Source organism: Gnatocerus cornutus, chromosome 2, assembly GCF_029298725.1.
Source record: "Gnatocerus cornutus isolate USDA-ARS CGAHR chromosome 2, icGnaCorn1.1, whole genome shotgun sequence".
NCBI lineage: Eukaryota > Metazoa > Arthropoda > Insecta > Coleoptera > Tenebrionidae > Gnatocerus > Gnatocerus cornutus.
In genome coordinates, this window is record NC_142234.1 from 13,054,029 (window position 1) to 13,073,221 (window position 19,193).

A 19,193-nucleotide genomic window follows, 5' to 3' on the forward strand; every position below is an offset into this window, starting at 1 on the left:
GCTAGCATAAGCACAGTACAATTTATTTATAAATAAAATCTGCCAGTTTACATGTTATAATGTACAAATAAATATAAATAATTTACACAATTATGTTACATCAAAACAAGAATTTAACAGTAATATATAATATAACCAATTGTCAATAACATATTCACAAGCTCACAATAATCAGTAGACTATGGGTCAAAATGTATAGGTTGGGAATAAATCTACAGGCTAATGTTGCTATATGAAACTATTTAGAAATATGTTATACTTTTAGAGTTAAATATCATTTCTCCTTAAAATTAGCTAGTGGACACCTGCCAGACAATCAAATGGCTTTTTTCGCCTTTGGAGTCACCCTGAGCTGCTTCTAAATCACTGGTTTCTGTATTGATAACACTGTCTTCCATTTCATCACCTATTAAAATCGTTTATATTTACACTGTTCGAAACAAATGAAGAACAGCAAGAGGAAAAGAACAGTTATCACATACCCAACAGGATTCCCAGGAATATCAGGCAAAACTTGCCAAACTAGAAGATGTGAGGCCCCATCTCTTGGTTCATTATCGTCCTCTGCAAATTTTGTTTGGTCAAATAATTTCTCTAAAGAAATTATTGAAACTTATATACATTGGTTAGTATTTACTTATGTTAATTCTAGTAAGCTGCCACCCACATTTTACACATAATATTCCTAGGAATCCGATTTACATAGATAGCTTAACTACTCCCTTGCTGTGTGCATAATTAATACAACTCACCGATTCTAAAATCAATATAGCCCTCTCCACCTGACATTACCAACATAGCTGACGGTTGTTTTGGTGGTAACCCAATCGTTGGAGCCGAACTCGATAACGCTTCTGAAGGAGTCGATGCAGCGCTCATACCTTCAAAAACTCATTCAGTTTGTTCAAAACAATTACCAAGCGTTACCTCCATTCCCTGGTACGGCAACGAAGAACTTGACGTTGTCTCGGTGGCCATGAAAACTGAGTTGAGCATGAGCCATAGTACAGTACGGGATGAAGCTTCCTGGAACGGGAGCTACACGAACTCCTGCTCCGGGCAAACTATTTGATCCACGGGGGACAATACTGCCGGTACATCCTCCACTTTCGCTTAATGGAACGGAAATTATGACGCCGTTACTTGTCCCAATCCAGAGTCTATTTGACGAGATTAACAGGCAAGTTATCCGTACGAAAGAAAAGCCCAATTTTCCGGTGCCTAGAGGAAATAGAGAACGTTAGCTAGCTTAATTTGTTATTACGACGATATAAAATTGTGACTTTTTCACTGAAAAAACTAAAACCTTGTGGCGTTGATAAAGCAGAATCGATTTTAACTAGCACATGGCAAAATAAAGTGTAAATATAAATTGTGGCAGCTCCATAAAAACTTACCGAGCATTTTGCTAACATATGGCTCAATATCGACATCCTGCAAGTGTTGGTACGTGTGAGCATGGTACAGTCTTAACGTCGAATCTAAGCGAATGGACACCCAAACGCCTTCACCCAACCATGCTATCTGCCTGACCTTAAAAAAAAGGAATTAAATGAACCTCCCTTCTGATGGGTTACTTACTGGGCTCTCGCGCCTTGGATGAGCTTCTAAAGAGTGTATAACTTTCAATTGTTTGGGCTCCAGTACATGTATTTTGTTTCTATAGCCGCACCATACTTTATCTCCTACCACAGCCAAACATCTTACTGACTGATGCGGCAAACCTACTTGAACTAAAGTGTAGTTAGAAAGATCCCATTCGCCTTCGTCATTTCTCGCGAAAATTGCCAAAGTTCCACACGCTAGGGCGCAAACTACTCGTCCATTAATATGCCTAAAGAGTGTCCTTCATGATCTGTACAATTATTCTAAGAGTAACTTACACTATACTTATTACAGCGTCTTTCAATTTAACAGAGTGCAAGCATTGGTTCCAGTTGGCAACGGAAGAATGTACATAAACCATACCGTTATCGGCTCCTAACCACATGGTAGCCAACACACTTGACATTACTTCTTGGTTGCTATTTGTGTTTTCTGTTTGTGGTTGAGTATTGTCTGTTTCTTCTGGATCAGCACCGGTTTCAGCATTTCCTTCAGCGGATGTATCAGAAGAAGCTTCCTTATTCTCGTGTTTTTGCTCTGATACGTTATCATCACTGGCGATTCTCGTATATTTGTCTTTTTTGTTAACAACTGAACGGTCATTCTCAATAAAAGTAATTTTACCAATCTAAAAAAGAATCGAATTTTTTACAGCTATAAAAGTACAACCTTACCAAAGCAGCTTCTTCCAATTCCTCGTGATTCTTATCACTTTGCTTAGTTTCCCACAGCTGTGGAGCGGTGACGGTTTCGTTTTCGTTATTTTCGACATTATCACTGTCTTTCACATTTTCACTAACAGTAATTTTGGTATAAGTCTTATTATAATCGTTTGGACTAGCACCGGGAACACTCGCTATGCAGAGCACATGATTTGCACATACCCCAAAGCTATTAATTATCTCGGCTGGATTGTTAGCATCGATCACAGTGACAATACTGGCGGCGTGAGTATAAGTGCAAATCCAAACCATCGACGACAATCGCGTCTCCAACAGAGCACCCTCTCTACTTGCGTTTAGTTCTTCATCTAAGCTTTCTACTTCAGTGCTGTGAATTGCCTCGAGTTTGGGCTCTTCTGAGTAGAACACGCTGCCTCCGACCTGCAATCATAGACACTCCTGTGCACAAGAAGACAATACAATTTCTACTTACCATTAATCCTCCGTCTTTTGTGTACCCTCCCATCAAGTTAACACCAGCAGCGCACCATATCTTCATCCCAGGAGTGGTTTCCGCAAGAGGTCTACAGTAAACTGGCACAGGAACGGGGACACCACTGTTGCTCTGGGAGCCTTTAGTTCCAGGTCCCACCTTTCCGGGTAAACTCCATCCGTAAGCTTGCAATCGACCATCTTCCTTTCTCACGTGAGCCCTCACCTGACGGTACTGTTCCCTCCTTTCAACAGCCCTCCTCATTGCTAATTTTTCAGAACCTACGATATTTTGTGACACAGTAACATCAATTCATTTGTAAGTTGTACTTACTATTTGTAACTACTGTCAATACACGTTATTATATACACTTGCACTACAACGGTATTTCTACGAATGCAGAGGAAATGAAAGAAATTAATTTTGCGGAAAATAAGAACACCGAAAATAAAACACTAAACAAAATTATTAAAATGTATTTAAAACGAACGCATTAACAAAATAACAATGGATCCCGGTAACATGAATTGGATTAAGACTAGATTAGTTATCAAACTTTGGATTATCAGAACGCAGTCCAGTAACAGTCCACTTAACAAATTATGTTAACAATCAAAATTAACATGCATTCACTAATTTGAACTTAAAAATTGATCGTTATTGAAAAACAACTCAGAAAATTAAAATTAATTCAGTTTCTACCTAGGCAGGAGAATACTGTCAGTGGCCCGCAAGATAAAACGTTTGGAAGATATTCTGTCACATGAGACTGTTAATATGAATAAAAAATTAGTAATCAATTCATCAAAAATAACTCTTTCGGCAATTTTAGAAAATAAGAATATCCAATCACCAACAACATTCTCCCAAAGGTGCATACCTTAGAAAATTAAAAAAAAAAACGAAATGTTTAGGATTTTTTGTAGTATATACAAACTGTGGATACACTCCAGATTCCATGCAAGAGGAAATTCAAGAAAACCAAAGACATAGCAGAGAAAATAGAAAATTTTCATGTATCTACCAAGCCAAACTCAGCTCGCATAAATACTTCTACATTCTAGCACGTAATATCACAGATAAATTGACAGCAGGTACAAATAGAGTGTAAAAAAAGATCACAATTCCGTACCCATTTCGGTTTCGACGAAATCATGGCCAGGTCTGGGTAAAGCTCTCACCCCTGGAGCAATTTGATTCGTCGACGTTTGATAACGTAAATGAGCTCCTACTAATGTCCGCTGTGGCCTTTCAGATCCGCTAAAGAGATTACTAAAAAATCTCCATATACTCTGTTTACTTTTCTTATCGAAAGCTGTATCATTTTTTGAAGCCCGTATCATCTCAGTCCAACGGACAGCTTCTTGTAATTCCATAAAGCGCTCCTTTGTGAAAATAATTAGAATGATGTCAATAAAAGTAAAAGTAAACTTACTTTATACTGGTTGCGCTCCATAAGGACTCGGGCCATTTCCACCCTAGTAAATCGTTTTCGTTGGGCCATTGGGACATCTGACTCGTCGTCTGCTCCTTCTTGTTTGGCTTCGTTCGCTTCTTTTACTTTTTTGAGTTCCTCTTCCAAGTCACTGATTCGATCTCGTAATTTCGTACGCGATAAGTTCAACGACAATATTTCCTCTCTTAGCATTTCTATTTCGCCCGTGAGCTCGTCAACTTTTACTATGAGATCATCTTTCACGACATTTAGAGCGTTTCTGCGGGATCAATGATTCATCCCTGGGGATTTAAGGGTAAATTATACTTACTTTGTGGCTAGCAACTCGTTGTTTTCCATAATTAAATTCTCCACTTCTTTTCCCATACCTGTAATTTTGCATGTGATGTAACTGAGATACAGCGAATATCATTAGTAATTTGCAGTTAACACAAAACTTTGCTCATGCATAAGGCAGTCTGAATTTAAATACAGTGGAGACTCAAACAACGAAATTAATAACTAAATTTCAAATTTGAAACCTGAAATGTCTAACTAGATAGGACTCTAACAACCCAACCCTCCTTCGGTCTCTACTATAATTATATGTATAAGAAAAAGCTTACCGTAGAAATTATCGTTGACTGTCCATTGTAAGTTAATGAAACAAAAAAGAGAAGTTAGTACATGGAATGCATTTGTTATTAGTCGTGATTTCAAAGCGTTTTCAGTGCAATTTGGAAACATTTAAGATGTAATACCAACAGAAACAAAAGTTTACAGGCTAAAATATTCACCTGAAGAAGCATATTCTCCTGGATGAACCCAGCCACCCGTTATATCACCTTCCTCGTCTCCATCCACGTCCTGTAAAAATATTATAAATCATACCAGATTTTTAAATTGGAATTAAAGTAATACATTTTAAGAGTTACAACTTATTAGCTTGACTTGACACACAAAAGCCTAATTATTAATTCTCAAGTAGAAGATTTTGTTTTATCCAGGGTTCGCTTTATTGATCATATCAAATTGAAAAGTAACGTAATTTTGTTCTAGAAGCGTCAACGGTACTACGTGATTTCTAATTTTTAGTCGTCGAGATATGAAAGATGCAGTTTGCACAAATATTGCTCAAACAATAGATTCGTTATGTTATTGCATTACAAAGAAACTGCTTATTCAGACACGTCGCTAGTTTTTTCTCTACAAGGTATGAATTCTTATACAGGGATATTGTTTAAAAAATTATAGTTGTCTTTCACGTCATTGTCAAATACAATTCTGGCTTAAAAGTGGTTTAAGACTAGAATAAATTATATTTCCTTTTTTCATAATTTCAATATCTAAGACGGAAAAGAAATAAAAATTTTCTAACGATTAAAAAGGACGCTCATTATTTATTTGGTCTTCTTTTTAGTATAATTTTTATAAGCGTTATTGCTGTGCAACGCCAAGAGCAAACAAAACATGAGATCATAGCTGTACAAATATGTAACTTGTGCTTGCATAAACACAAAACCACACTCCAAAATGAAGGTTGCAAATATTTATAAAAAATAAAAACAATAATTAAAAACAAAACGTATGAATAATTGTTAGCGTTTCTTGTTTCGTTAATGTGCTTTTATAACTGCTCGAAAATGTGTAATAAGAATAGGGATTGTTCGTTAGTTCAGTCCAGAATAAAATATATCTATTCTAAGAACTATTATGAGTAAAATGTTGAAATAGTGACTCTTTTTCTGTGATAAATGTTTTATGACCGAAACGTAATACTTCATAGCATTGGTCATAGAAATATCCAATACCCTGCATGTGTATCTGCGATTAGACCTTATCTTTTATGTATACGTGATATAGATGCGACTCTAGTTTTAATTCATTTTCGTTGAAATGGAGATTAGCATGATCAGAAACTCTTGAACTACCATAGGACGTCCATGGATTGAATTTATCTTCATGCTATGACCCCTGAACTGTAGCATATTTAAATTCCTTTAACTGATTACAAATAAGTATCATCAAATTATCACACCCAAAAACAAATTTAAAATTTTACATATTAAACTTTGACTGTAATTTCTAGTCCATGCAACTTTTATAAGCACAAACCTGAAAACTGAGCTCTTGATACAGTGTGTTCCCACTCCTTTGCTCCTTTTTTGTATGCAATCTCCCACTGTTGTTATTAATAGGTTGTGGACCAGGTGGACTCACAGGTGATGTAATGACACTCTTATTCTCCAAATTCAAAGAATCGGTTTCTTGGCCTCTTTCAACAAAGTTAAGACCTTTCTTGGTACCCATATTATCCAATTCACTATGTAGACTATAAAATTCACAGCAACCATAAAATATTTCAATAAAAGAAAACCATTCACCTTGGAGAAGAATGGGTGCTACTAATTGGCGAAGATGGAACGCTATCAACAACTTCCGCATTCTCTAAAGAAGTGAACCCAAAAGAAATGGGTCCAGAGCTTCGGCCCACGTTAATTCTATTTGAATTTAATCTCCCAACTTCTGCTCTTTCATTAGCGAGTTGTTGACCTGATAAAAGGAGTTTGGTGCGTTCCATGTAGTCCATGTGAGTTTTAAACAACTCAGTATATCTTTCATGGAGTTTTGCATACTCCTTTTTGAGCTCCCCTTCCCTTTCTTCCAAACGTCCAGCATGTTCCAATGAATTTTTATGTTTGAGTTCAAGCATTCTTACTATGCTTTCAAGAGCTTCAAGACGTGCAGCAAGTTCTTTTCTCTCACCTAAAGTGTGACTATTACATCTGGAAATGGGAAAGTAATAGTTTACCTTCAGCTGCATCTTCAAATTCAAGTAACTTCTGTTCTGAAGTTTTTCTTGCGCCTTTCTCTCGCTCATATTGGGTGACCAACTGTTCATTATCTTCACGCAGCAATTCTAGTTCCACATCATGTTCCTAGGTACCCCCAAATAAAAACTCTATTGTTACATAATGTGGTAAATACCTGATTTTGTTGGTATGCAGCATCTAAACATTCGAGTACGTTTACAAGTAATGGCATTAAAGTTTTAACAACATCTTCATCATATCGAGCAATCATCCTTTCAAACTCTTGGTAAATACTTCCAGCCAAAGACTGAACTTTTTCAGACATCACCACATGAGAATCCTCGTGAGTACCATAAATGGTCTCGGAGCCGAGACCTCCACCTGAGTCTTCTAATTCCATGTTTATCACCTCTGACAACCTACTTTTCAAAACAATCAGGAGTTGCACATATTAACATTGCAGATTGAAAACATCGTTGATTAAATGTATGAAAACGTAGTAAACATTTTACAGACACTAATTATTTCGGGTTTATTTGGAAAACTTGTATTTAATTTTGTTACACCCACTATTTTACGACTAAATATTCAGGAAATGTTATCCAGGAACGACGTCTGCTGTCATTTTTGCTTTGTTGCCAAATCACATTTTGCGCAGTAGCGTGAACGGCGAATAACACAAAATTCCCTAGATTATTCAAAATGAGGTCGAAGGAATCTTTATTAATTGATTAATTGCTAGTAATTGATTTTGTTGTTGTTATCTTATCATCCAATAAAGGATTTCAATTAAATAAGTTATTTAGGAATACTATGAAATTTTTATTTCTTACGAGTTCTGAGTTTTTTTTAATGAATTAACCATAATGGCCTTTTTTATCAACAACAAAATAGAAAATACTAAAAGGACTCAAGGCTACAAGAGTCCCATAACTGAATAAGTATAAATTACAAAATTAATTTAAATCATCATTTTACTCATAAATTATATAATCGAATGCTTGCTGTATTATTGTAATTTTTGGCTTCTATTCTAAAATGAAGAAACGATTCGTATCTACATAATTGTATGAAAAAATATTATGAAACTGAAATTTTTATTTTTACTATCATTTAAAAAGGTATAACTAATTAGCAACTGGAGGCAGATAAAAAACACCCTTAATTGAGCTTACTATTTATTGAAAATAATTGCACTTATTAAATAAGGCCATATTTATATAAACTTATTTACAAGACATGGTTTATAAATTATACATGGACATATTGACTTTTAACCTATTAGGCATATAAAGAGTGTTAAAAAATTCAGGCAAGTCAAAAACACGTATTGTCTTTAAAAATGTAAACCTAGCGTGTAGATAAATAATTTTCAAATCAATGCCCTCTCTAAATTTTCATTTAGTTAAACACCCTTAATATAGTGAATATGTATACAGTCTGATGAACACAGTGTTTTCCCTGACATTCATTGCAATACCATATAAAATAAATCACAAAACAAAAAAAATGCACATTTTCTATCAGTTGGCGACAGCCGCGGCCCGTTTAATATGCTTGCGGAATCTTTTACTCTTCTCCCGCTCTGCAGTTAAGCAATTAGTTCCTTTATCTTTCTTCCAATGGCCTTTGAGTTTTTTGAACCAATTTGCTTTCTTTTCTTTCTTGTTATCAGAAAAAGACTCTAAGTTATCCGCACTTGTACTAGGATTAATGGGAGGCGGTTCATATATGGCATCTAAACTCTTGAGATCTCCTACACTGCTAAACTTTACATTGTGATGGAGTGGTCTTAAACTGCATGAATTCTTATTCTCATGCACGGTGGACTGCAAAGTTTGTCCATTGTCAGATTTCGATCTAAAAAAAACATTAATTACTGAAAAAGACAACAAATTAGGAGATAATACCTTGCAACTTTAATTTTTTCAGGATCTGGAACTATGATGGAGTCTCTTAGTCTGTCCCAAAAATTAAAAAGCGAATGCCGTTTGTAATTTAACGTAAAGAGATACTTCAAATTGTCAGGTTGTTTGGTAAGGTCCTTATATTCAATGGGAATAATTTTCCTTTTATTCTCTGAAATGAGGGGTCTAAATTTTGTCTTATTCGTCCTGTATAATATTACCTATGCCATAAGCTTGGGCAAATTTTACAAAGTAATCATTGACTGGGCTTTTAAAAAAGGCATCTGATAAGATTACAATAACGCGGTTGCAACGTTCTGTGATTAATGTGATAATCTTATCCATTTCAAGTCCACCTCCAACCAAATCGCGGTCCTTCACACAGAACCTCATGTTGTAAGTTTTTTCCATATTTTCCAAAACTTGACTGGCAAAATCAATATCATCATGGTCAAATAGTAAAAATGCGTCGTAATTTTCCAAAGCGCGTCCCTCACTAATTCTGACAACATCATCCCTTGTAATAATGTATTTATCAGCTTCTAAAGAAATTGGTCTTCTTTCAATTTCTTGGGGGTTAGCAATGTGTATCCTAATGTCTTCATCTATAAAAAAAAATCTGTAGAAAAAAGTTATTAGTATTAGTATTCTTTGATATACCAATTAATTCAACCACATCATCTACAACATCAAATCGATCCATTTCTTCTAAAAATGACAGAAATTGTTGGATAGTACTGTTTTGAGGGTCATTTTCATACCACAAGTTGAGCACTTTATTTGTTGGATCATTTGCCTGATCAAGACTAGCTTCGTATTTTGAATCAATTTTACAAAGTCCAGCTAGACCTAGCCAGTACCTAGAACAGTCATTATAGTTTTTGTCTTGAAGTGTTCAATAGTACTCACCTTTGGACACCATTTGGAGCAGGGAAGTACATTTTTGGATTCAACAGGTCGGAAATCAAAGCCCTTGTTTTGCTTCTGAGCACTCTAACTGATACATTTCTATTTTCAAGCTCCATGTTCACAAATAACTAATATTATTTATGACACAACCTTCATAATGCAGCAATACTTCCAACTATATTTGATTACAGGGTCATGTTTTTAACGATTTATTATACACGGCGCATTATAAATTAGTAATATTATTTATTTGGAGAAGGTAAACTGACATGTAAATTGATTGACACTTGTTTGATGTTTGACAGATTTTTGACGTAATTGACATAACGAAATGACGCAGTGACGTTAAATTTAGCAAATTTCCAAATTTCATTCAAGTCCAGTCTCAAATTACATACTTCGGTGTAAAAAATAATTGGTTATTCCCACGTTAACGCAATTTTAATATCTTCTTCCGTTCCATTCAATTTCTTTATTAATTACTTCCATGGTCACGTGTAAGGTCACTAGATCAAATTGTCTGTTTTATAAGGTACCGCTGTTAGTTTTCAGTGCGCAATGCAAGAGAGACAGACATAGTCCATAAATCAATGGGTTAGAACGAGACGCAAGATTCTAGGGAATTGTCATAAAATTGTTGACGTAAAATTTGTCATTGACAAAATTTAAGGTTATCTTAAATTTATTTGTTTAAAATACACTTAAATAAACCGTGGGTACAAAAAGAAAATAGGTTCCAACATTATAACAGACTATGTGAATACGTAAGAGGTGAGCGAACCGACATTAGAACCGATTCCATTTTAGCACGTTAAGGAGGTGCAACACTCAGAAACGGTCTCGGACTTCAAGCACTGTCTTTTCTAATCTCCAACGATTCGACTTGTATGCAGTAACGCCCTAATTAGAATATGCTATTAGTACTTACTATATTGTAGCTTCTCCCGACGATGTAGTAGCAATGATGAGATGTTAAAGTAACTGAGAGAAAGCATTGCACAAATGGAAGTAACAAATACATGAGCAGAAAATGAAGTACATGAGATATTTTAAAGGGGCTATTAAGAAGAAGAATTTACAAGTTTGAAGAAGTAGACATGTTTAAGATCTTGAATGAGTTTATGCAAAACAACTGCAACAAAATGAATATCAAGAACAAATATTAAGGTTATGTTAAAATTATTTACTTAAATCACCCTGAAATACAAAATTACATCTATTTTTAACACTACAGGAGACCATTAAACTATAGAACCAGTTTTGCATATCTTATGTATATTTCATGTCCCATTGCATTTTCCCATTCATTATGAGGAAGTAGCAGCGGCTTCAAACCAACCATCTTCTGCCGCTGATGTTGAAAGCGATGGTGTGTCTTCCTCATGAGACTGTGTATCTGCACTGTTCAAGTGATGTGTCTTGTCCACCTGCTAGTTTATGAGGCCCCGCTGTTACATTAAGGATAGCAGTCAGTTGGTCCTACAACACATTTTGAGAACGTTTACCGTTGATGCCGATATACTTACACTTTACAATATCATTGCTTGTGTTTTAGGCATTTGAAATAATATTTCTGTCCATAACGCAGGTTTTGTGATGTACCACATGTGAGTGGTCTTCCTTCATTTTCTTGCCCATAGATTTGATTTTCAACTCATATTAACAATACGATGAACGAGTTATTCGCCTGAATGCAAGAAGTTCATGTTGGTATTGGGGCTATTGAAACACAAAAGCGATTCAAGACAAATTGGGAGAACATTATTTAAATTTAGTTCACGGAATTCGTAAACTAACAGGTACAAAATTCCATAACCTTATAAGAAGTACTCAAGGGTTCATATACAAAAACCAACTTTACTATTCCCCCAATACGTACTGCTTAACCAATGTCACAATGATTGTCGGCTGCGATAGGGCTTCCATCTACCTTCTATTTGGAGTTTTCTGAAATTAGTGGAAAGTCGTCGTACATAAAACGTCAAATAGTATTTACTTACGGCGGAGGAAACGAATACACCATAACGATTCGTGTTGAGAAATCGCACATTCAAACCATTTTATTACAAACGATATTTGACAAGAATTGACAGTTCATAAAGCAATGTGTCCACACAAACAACACAAAATTAGGTGCGCATGTAGAGATAGACAGAAGATATCGTTGTCTTTCTTTTTTGTCACTAACAGCGGTACCTTATAAAACAGAAACTTTGATCTAGTGACCTTAGTCACGTGAGAGTTCACTCAAATCACGTGATATACTCAAAGAAGATGGCGCTGTGATCGAGCGGGTTTTTAAATTAAACCAAAACAAATTACTATTATATCTACTTTATTTGTCCACAAATAAATTTTAAAAGCACAAATTCTTTTTCTATTATTCACGACCACAAGACTTAATAATTTTGGTATCCACCCCTAAAACCTCGTCCACCTTGGAACCCTCCTCTTCCTCTGAACGGTCCTCCTCCTCGTGGCCCCCCAAATCCACCACGATACCCCCCATTAAAACCACCTCGGTTAAAATTTCCTCTGAATCCACCGCCTCTGTTAAATCCACCCCTGGAAAATTTCGGTGGTGGTCCACTATACCCCAAAGAGTGACCTCTAGGTGGGCGTCGGCCTTCCGGAATTTGAGGTAGCGCGCGTTCGATTTGGTAACTACCAGCGTGTAGTTTACATAATTCCTTAATGGTGGCCACAAACTACAAGAAAAGTTAAGCGACGGAAATCAAAATGTAAGAAATACCTTTAAGTCAACTGGACTCATTTCTAAGATGTCTTCAGGTTCTTGAGAAGCCCGGATTACCAAACTTTCCAGTGCCGGTCGCAATGCGACGATCTGAGCGGCGATTAGGGGATCCATTTTTAAGTTTATCCAGTTATCAAGTCTCACAACACCATCCACCTGAATTAAAACAGTTAACACTTATAATTATAAATCAGCGGTGTATACCCAGTCAATTTTCCTCGAACCAAACAGCAACAGATGAATGGGAGTAACCATGCTCATCTGCTTGCAGGATACTGCTCTGGTGCGAATTTTCTCTCCAAAAACAAAGAATGGATACGGGAAAGTTTGCGCGATGTTACTACAATTGACGGAAGTTTTATGAATCAATGCCGCTTTACTTTCCGTCGTCAAAACTTTTCTCTTTTCTTTATGGTAACAAACATTTGGATAAAGACCGTAGCACATCAAGGCCATCACCACGTCCATCTTTGGATCAGGCCCGATAGTCTCCATTGGAACCGGTGCTAGAGTTTCTTCAGGGAATCCGACAGAGGTCAAAATTTGTTGCAACTGATGTTTCGCTTCCCAAGTAACCCGCATTGTCGGCATACTGATGCCTTTGTACTCACAGAACCTCTGCTCAGCTTCTTCCCCGCCTTCGCGGGCATGATCCCATAACTAAGAATAATGTTAACCACCATCAGTACTATTTTTATTAGAACTCACCTCAAACGCTGTTAGCATAGCGACATGATCAGAGTATCTGTCGCCAGCAAGAGCCTTCTGATGGTAGCTTAGTCGTCTTTGACCCATTGCCAGCGCGAAAATTTCGGGAAACGTAGACGAATTAGCTGCCATGGTGGCCAACGGTCCACCACACATAAATATGCAGCCTAAAACCATCATTTTTCCTAGTCTCGGCTCAATCGGTAATTTCGCTATTATGCGTCCAAGAGGAGTTAACTCATCGTTGGCGTCCAAACACTTCATTTCTCTTAGTAAAACCTATTAAAAGTCGTGAAAGTGATAATCAAGAAATATAAATCGGAGACATACTTCTGCTTCAATCACAGCATCCAGCGGAGGAGGCTCAATTGCTTTACTTAAAAAGTGTCCAATTGAGCCCAATTTCAGTAACTTTATGCTTAACGCAAGTTCATGTAGAGGCGTCCTGAACATTTCCGGCGTCATGTGCTCATCCAACTTTTCAAATCTTGCTTTCGAGCACAAATGGAAACAAAATCCTGGTCGAACACGACCGGCGCGGCCTTTTCGCTGCTCCAAGTTGGTTCGTGAGGCCCAAGTTGTCGCGTAACTAGTCATATTATTATGAGACGTAAAGAGTTTAATCTTGGCTTTGCAACTGTCGATTACAAACACCACATCGTTGATGGTAATAGAAGTTTCAGCAATATTTGTAGCCAAAATAACTTTAGTTACGTGTGGAGGGACAGGCTCAAACACTCTTCTCTGATCTTCTCTTGGAATCTGCGAGTGTAGAGGTAAAATCGTGTATCCGGGCCCACCAAAAACCGGATGTTGTTGTAAATGACGCATCATTGCAAAAATTAGATTCCAACCAGGAAGAAAAATAAGAACCGCCCCGGCAATTTCTTGAGATTTAACATATCTCAGTAATGCTTCAATCAGCTCGAAACTCACTTCCTTCTCGCTCATTCTCGCCATGACATTTTTTGTCTGATTGCTGAATTTCGTATCAATGACTTTGTTGAGATTTTCGTCTGCATCTTCTGTTCCAAGAGACTCATCGTCATCGCCACCAGATTTGCGTTTCCGTGTGTCTGGAGGTGGCATGAATTTCGTGAGTTCCACACAATCCTCTAAGAAATACTGCTGAACTGGATAGGTACGACCTGAGACTTCCACCACAGGGCAGTTATTGAAGTATTTAGAAAATAAACTTGTATCTATAGTGGCTGACATCAAAATTACGCGTAAATCTGGATAGGTGTGGATCATGTCCCTTAATACAACCTTTAAAATGTTAAAACTTAAAACGAGTTGCAATTTAGAACGATCTTACCATTATAAAGTCACTGTTGACGTCTCTTTCGTGAATTTCGTCAACGATTACATGACTGACACCTCTTAGACCGTTTTCTAATTTTTTCAAAAGGACTCCAACAGTACAAAACATGATAGAACCGTAGGGTCTGGGAAGGACAGACTCGAAACGGACTGAGTATCCCACTGATTGTCCCAGTTGCTCGCAGCGTTCATTTGCCACTCTTTCGGATACAGAAACCGCGGAGATCCTTCGAGGTTGTGTAATGCAGATATTGCACCAAGCGCCCTGACCCGACATTATGTAATCTTCTAAAATGTATTGACATACTTGCGTAGTTTTACCTGAAAAGAATTTAAAGATTCTACCTCAATCAACCCCAAATAAAAACGATTGTGTATAATGACAAAAAATTCTGATAAGACCACTCACCACAGCCAGTGTTGCCCTTGATTATAATAACGGGATTATCGTTGATCGCTTGCATAATCTGCCCTTTCATGGAATAAACCGGCAACTCCCGCCTATCTTTTAGCCTCATTTGCAATTGTTCATTATGATTCAAGTCTTCTTTATTATCCGCCAGCAACTGCTCACTAAGACCGTCTAAATGGGCGTTAGCCAACGGCCCTTCATCAATATTACATCCAGTCCAAGGATTCCAGTTTTGCTGAGGTGGTGACCATGGAACAACACCAGCAGCTGTAGGTTTTGCAGCTTGAAAATCATCAAGCACATGGTTACTCAGAAGAGAAAACGGTTGCCCATCACCATCTGGTTTAACTTCAGTGGGAGTTATATTCAAGTTTTGCAAACAATCTTTAATCTGTTCTTGTAACTGAGGTGAAATGTTAACTTCAAAAGGTGGCATGTCATTGCCACTTTTATCTTTCTTTAAAGTACCAGAAAAAGCTTCAATTACACCAAGATGAAACAACTGGCGTACTACTGAAAGCGCACAACTTTTACTAGCAGATTGTTTGTTAGAACCAGAGTCACGACCTGTGATGGTTCTACCGAGTTGCTTCACGTAAAAACTGAGTTCTGCCACAAAAGTCCTAAAATAGCAATGTAAAAACAGGTGCGCCTTCGAGAAAATGTATACTTACTTACATGTGTAAGTACAACATAATACTTTTTATCTGCTATGAGCAGCCTTCCTGTACAAAAACAGAACCAAGAACAGTAAAATAAGTATTTTATAAACAATTGACGAGCACTATTTAAGAACCCTCTGTATCATATAACAGAAGAGGCTTAAATCAATCCAGATCTTGTAGAACACAGTAAATGAATTAAATGTCTTGTTAAATGGACTAGAAGCAACAAGACAAATAATTCTGATGTAAATTGGATGGTTCTAAATTAATTTGAAAGATTCCAATGTAACTCAATAAATACACAAATGAAAGTTTTTTTTTCACAACAGTAGCAGTCTTTTTTTACTACGACTGATAATATAACACATTGTATATATTGTAAGTGTTAATATGTTTCTATAAAAACAAAAATACATTTTAAATAACTGAAAGTGTAATACCAGTAATACCAACAATATTTTGACTGCATAAAAATATGAACAATTTTACTAAACCCCATTGGAATCTTACATCATCACTTTTCTGAACTTGGTTCTGCTATTGTCACACAACTTGCATTCATCCAACCATCTATAAAAGGTTTCTAATAAACAAACCTGGAATGATCTGGCCCAACTTGATTGTATTTATAATCAGCATGAATTTTATTAGTTTGCATAAACTGATGAAGTTTAGATTTAGCATTTTCCACAGTCCAATTTCCATGTATCTGTGCATTCACATCAAGATCTTCAGCATCTTCTAAACTTTTTTGTTCTTGAGCTCTGTTCATGTAATGCCAATCAGGTTCATCAGCCTTGCTTCCAAGAGGGCGATAAGCTTCACCAAACGATGATGGGCCCATGCCTTGTTGAAATACAGAAGGAGTAGGACCACTGTTTCCAACATTGTTGTCACCACCTATTAGTTTCCAACAATAAAACAGGAATAGTACAAAATAAAAGTTTACCTCCTGTGGCAGGCATAATTTCCAGTTCAGGGACATCTTGTGGGTTTACAATACCTTCTCTTACAAGATAATTGGCAAAGTCTCTTGCTGCATTACTTTGAGCATCTTTCTTATTTGTAGAGTTTCCAGCACCCACATAAGTGTAGCCTTCAACTCTTACTTCACAGAGAAATCTTTGCCTATGCTTAGGACCTAGAAATTACAATTAGTGGTATGTGCAGTGATATTTCAGTAGAATCTTACCTGTTGGCCGTACCTCAAACTGAGGTTGTTCCTTTTTGTTTCTTTGGCAAAATTGATGGAGAAATGACTTTACATCAGCCATTGTTGTATAAACTTAAAAAATAATGCAGGTGCTTATTAAATTCGATAATAATTAGATTATCAGCAGGTAAGCTACAATTGGAGACCCGTGCTTAAGCTCGTTCAGCCAAAATCGCGAATTATATTTGAATAAAACTGAACTCACTTACAATAAACATGAAAAATTACTCACATTCAAGCAGAAGTAATGGATTTACTTTTGTTTTGATTAGAAAACCATCACACAACAAACCACAAAACAAACTGACATCTAACTTTGCCGATCTGCGCAGTGGTACAAACCGCAGAGACTAGGTTTTTGGGCGGTTCCACCAATCAGAGACACAGCAGCATACAAATTTTGATTTATACGGTTTGTACATCTTGGAGCGAATATTGGCGGGTATTTTATAAAGAATTTAAAACCCAAGAAGTTTGGTTTTATCAGATATTATTTTTATTTATTTGGCTGGGTACAAAAAATCAAACAATTTATACAACAGAGCAATTTATATGTAGGAGTAAAAACATGATAAGAATTAACATATTTCTAAAAATGTATGCTGTGTTGCCTATTATTGTTTTTGGCATTGATGAGGTAATAATAATTTGTAAAAAAGAAAGATAACTAAGGTTTATCTCACTAGAATATTAAGTTTTTTTAATAAGTACTTCAAATTACACTCGGTATATTTTATTTTTGTTTCTGTTTTTTTGAAATTTTTAAGATTGAAACTTTCATATTTACGAAAATTATTTTCTACGTTTCAAGGTCTACTTTTATTACATAATATTTTACAAATAATAAATATAATTTTTTTCGCATGCACACAAGTTTTTCAAAATCGTAATTGCTAATAATCATTGCTCAAAATTGTAATTTTATAAGCATGTTGCAAATGAACAAGTTTATTAATATGTATTTTATGTAACTGTATCATGCGAAAATATTAGATTTTTAATCTAGAATTAATTATTAATAATTTGAATTAAAATTACTTTAATACTACAAATGTATACTAGCAAAATTGCTTGTTAAATATTTGATGATTTCATTACTGTCTATAAAACAAAATACTTTGTCACTTACTTACAATACTTTACTTTAATCTTGATTGTTAATTTGCATAAGTAGGTACTATTTTAATTAAATTCGATTGTGTAATTTGAAGGTAGAATACTGGAATCACAAGACAAAAAGTCATGGTGACCATGAACTATCTTATATAATACTTACCACACTGGTTAATGCACTATACCGTTTTGCCTTCTTACTCAACTATGAAACAAAACTAAGGTCATCTACTTTTCAAAATTTTCAAAAATTTAGTTCCTTGTTTTTTGTCTGTTAATTTAGTGTTCCTTGTTCAAGCTCAGTGAAAAAAAACATACAAAACATTTTTTATTTCTATTGTTCCACCTACGCAATTTTGAAACTTTTAGTATGGATAGATTACTTATTTACTTATTACGTAATGCACACAACCGTTATAAAACCGTTTGTTCGGTTCAGTTGCTTTACTATTCAAAAGTAATTGTGCATAAATTAAAAATTGAAATGTCACATGTTACACGTGCTTAAAATTCAAATGTTATTAATATAGCTGTTTATTAAATTGGAGAAAAGGTGCAGAAAAATACGCAGTAAAGCAACCTTGTATATTGGAAACCGTTAAAAATTGTATAAAAAATGAATAAGTTAATACAATACAAGTATACTAACTTGATTAAGAAGAAAATAATTTATTACACCACCCATATTAAGCTACATATTAAAATTTATGTAATATTAGTCATAATTATTTAACTGTTTATAAATCATGTTCTTATTGATTGTCAATTTTCTATTATGTATTTGATAAAGTTTCATAAGTTGTCTCAGTAATAACTTCAATAGAGTTACAATTGAATTCAGATCATTAAGGTATTTAGAGGAAATAAAAAATTGGAATGATTACTAGGAATTTCCACAAATTGATCAGTACGATTTTCCACTTTTTTGCTCGTTTCTCAGAATTGTTCAAATTATTAAAAGTTTCTAGGAAGATGGCTTTTTAAAACTGTATACATCTGAACAGAAAATCCAAACAAAACAATTTGAATTTGAAGAATTGAAAAGAGTTCTAGGGAGAGATACAAAGAATCGAAAAATTAAACAGTTCAAGGAAAAATATCACAATAATTGAAGAGCGGACTTTTATGCACGAAAATTTGCTAAAAAATGCGCATACATATGCATGTGAAGTGAACAAAA

The 19,193-nt window shown here is 35.6% G+C and overlaps 3 protein-coding genes and 2 long non-coding RNA genes across 11 annotated transcripts; 1 reads left to right on the forward strand and 4 right to left on the reverse strand.

Moving 5' to 3' along the window:
• Positions 1-2: 2 nt before the first annotated feature.
• syd (JNK-interacting protein syd) lies at positions 3-7,676 on the reverse strand. Of its 4 annotated transcripts, XM_088029671.1 has the most exons (18): positions 7,184-7,676; positions 7,008-7,134; positions 6,580-6,961; positions 6,311-6,527; positions 4,993-5,062; positions 4,822-4,839; positions 4,527-4,584; positions 4,196-4,475; positions 3,893-4,145; positions 2,761-3,041; positions 2,280-2,708; positions 1,884-2,233; positions 1,582-1,834; positions 1,398-1,533; positions 928-1,221; positions 753-881; positions 483-564; positions 315-406 (listed from the first exon to the last, which is right to left on the reverse strand). In XM_088029671.1, exons 1-18 carry the CDS (start codon positions 7,406-7,408, stop codon positions 403-405), a joined length of 3,588 nt encoding a protein of 1,195 aa, XP_087885797.1. In that variant the 5' UTR covers positions 7,409-7,676; the 3' UTR covers positions 315-402. The 4 variants fall into 4 exon arrangements, with proteins under 4 accessions (XP_087885795.1, XP_087885794.1, XP_087885796.1 ...); XM_088029669.1 differs by lacking the exon at positions 483-564 and having other exon boundaries at positions 3-406; positions 6,311-6,518; XM_088029668.1 differs by lacking the exon at positions 483-564 and having other exon boundaries at positions 3-406.
• A 497-nt stretch (positions 7,677-8,173) lies between these two features.
• Positions 8,174-10,239, reverse strand: Myd88 (myeloid differentiation primary response protein MyD88). 2 transcript variants are annotated; one of them, XM_088030566.1, is made up of 6 exons: positions 9,825-9,915; positions 9,677-9,775; positions 9,576-9,623; positions 9,137-9,520; positions 8,919-9,087; positions 8,174-8,868 (listed from the first exon to the last, which is right to left on the reverse strand). In XM_088030566.1, the coding sequence occupies exons 2-6, from the start codon at positions 9,705-9,707 to the stop codon at positions 8,532-8,534; spliced, it is 969 nt and encodes a 322-aa protein (XP_087886692.1). In that variant the 5' UTR covers positions 9,708-9,775; positions 9,825-9,915; the 3' UTR covers positions 8,174-8,531. The 2 variants fall into 2 exon arrangements, with proteins under 2 accessions (XP_087886692.1, XP_087886691.1); XM_088030565.1 differs by having other exon boundaries at positions 9,576-9,775; positions 9,825-10,239.
• A 76-nt stretch (positions 10,240-10,315) lies between these two features.
• On the forward strand, positions 10,316-10,990 carry LOC148179178 (uncharacterized). Its single transcript, XR_015769637.1, has 2 exons — positions 10,316-10,709; positions 10,763-10,990. It is a non-coding gene; the product is annotated as an uncharacterized LOC148179178 (long non-coding RNA).
• A 2-nt stretch (positions 10,991-10,992) lies between these two features.
• On the reverse strand, positions 10,993-11,939 carry LOC148179179 (uncharacterized). Of its 2 annotated transcripts, XR_015769639.1 has the most exons (3): positions 11,825-11,939; positions 11,351-11,771; positions 10,993-11,303 (listed from the first exon to the last, which is right to left on the reverse strand). It is a non-coding gene; the product is annotated as an uncharacterized LOC148179179 (long non-coding RNA). The 2 variants fall into 2 exon arrangements; XR_015769638.1 differs by having other exon boundaries at positions 10,993-11,771.
• Positions 11,940-12,142: 203 nt separating this feature from the next.
• mle (dosage compensation regulator mle) lies at positions 12,143-17,246 on the reverse strand. Of its 2 annotated transcripts, XM_088030001.1 has the most exons (11): positions 17,133-17,246; positions 16,880-16,972; positions 16,637-16,828; positions 16,284-16,587; positions 15,020-15,645; positions 14,606-14,931; positions 13,618-14,556; positions 13,288-13,566; positions 12,784-13,239; positions 12,577-12,735; positions 12,143-12,532 (listed from the first exon to the last, which is right to left on the reverse strand). In XM_088030001.1, the coding sequence occupies exons 2-11, from the start codon at positions 16,959-16,961 to the stop codon at positions 12,224-12,226; spliced, it is 3,672 nt and encodes a 1,223-aa protein (XP_087886127.1). In that variant the 5' UTR covers positions 16,962-16,972; positions 17,133-17,246; the 3' UTR covers positions 12,143-12,223. The 2 variants fall into 2 exon arrangements, with proteins under 2 accessions (XP_087886127.1, XP_087886128.1); XM_088030002.1 differs by lacking the exons at positions 16,637-16,828; positions 16,880-16,972; positions 17,133-17,246 and adding an exon at positions 15,701-15,747 and having other exon boundaries at positions 16,284-16,374.
• Positions 17,247-19,193: the final 1,947 nt, after the last annotated feature.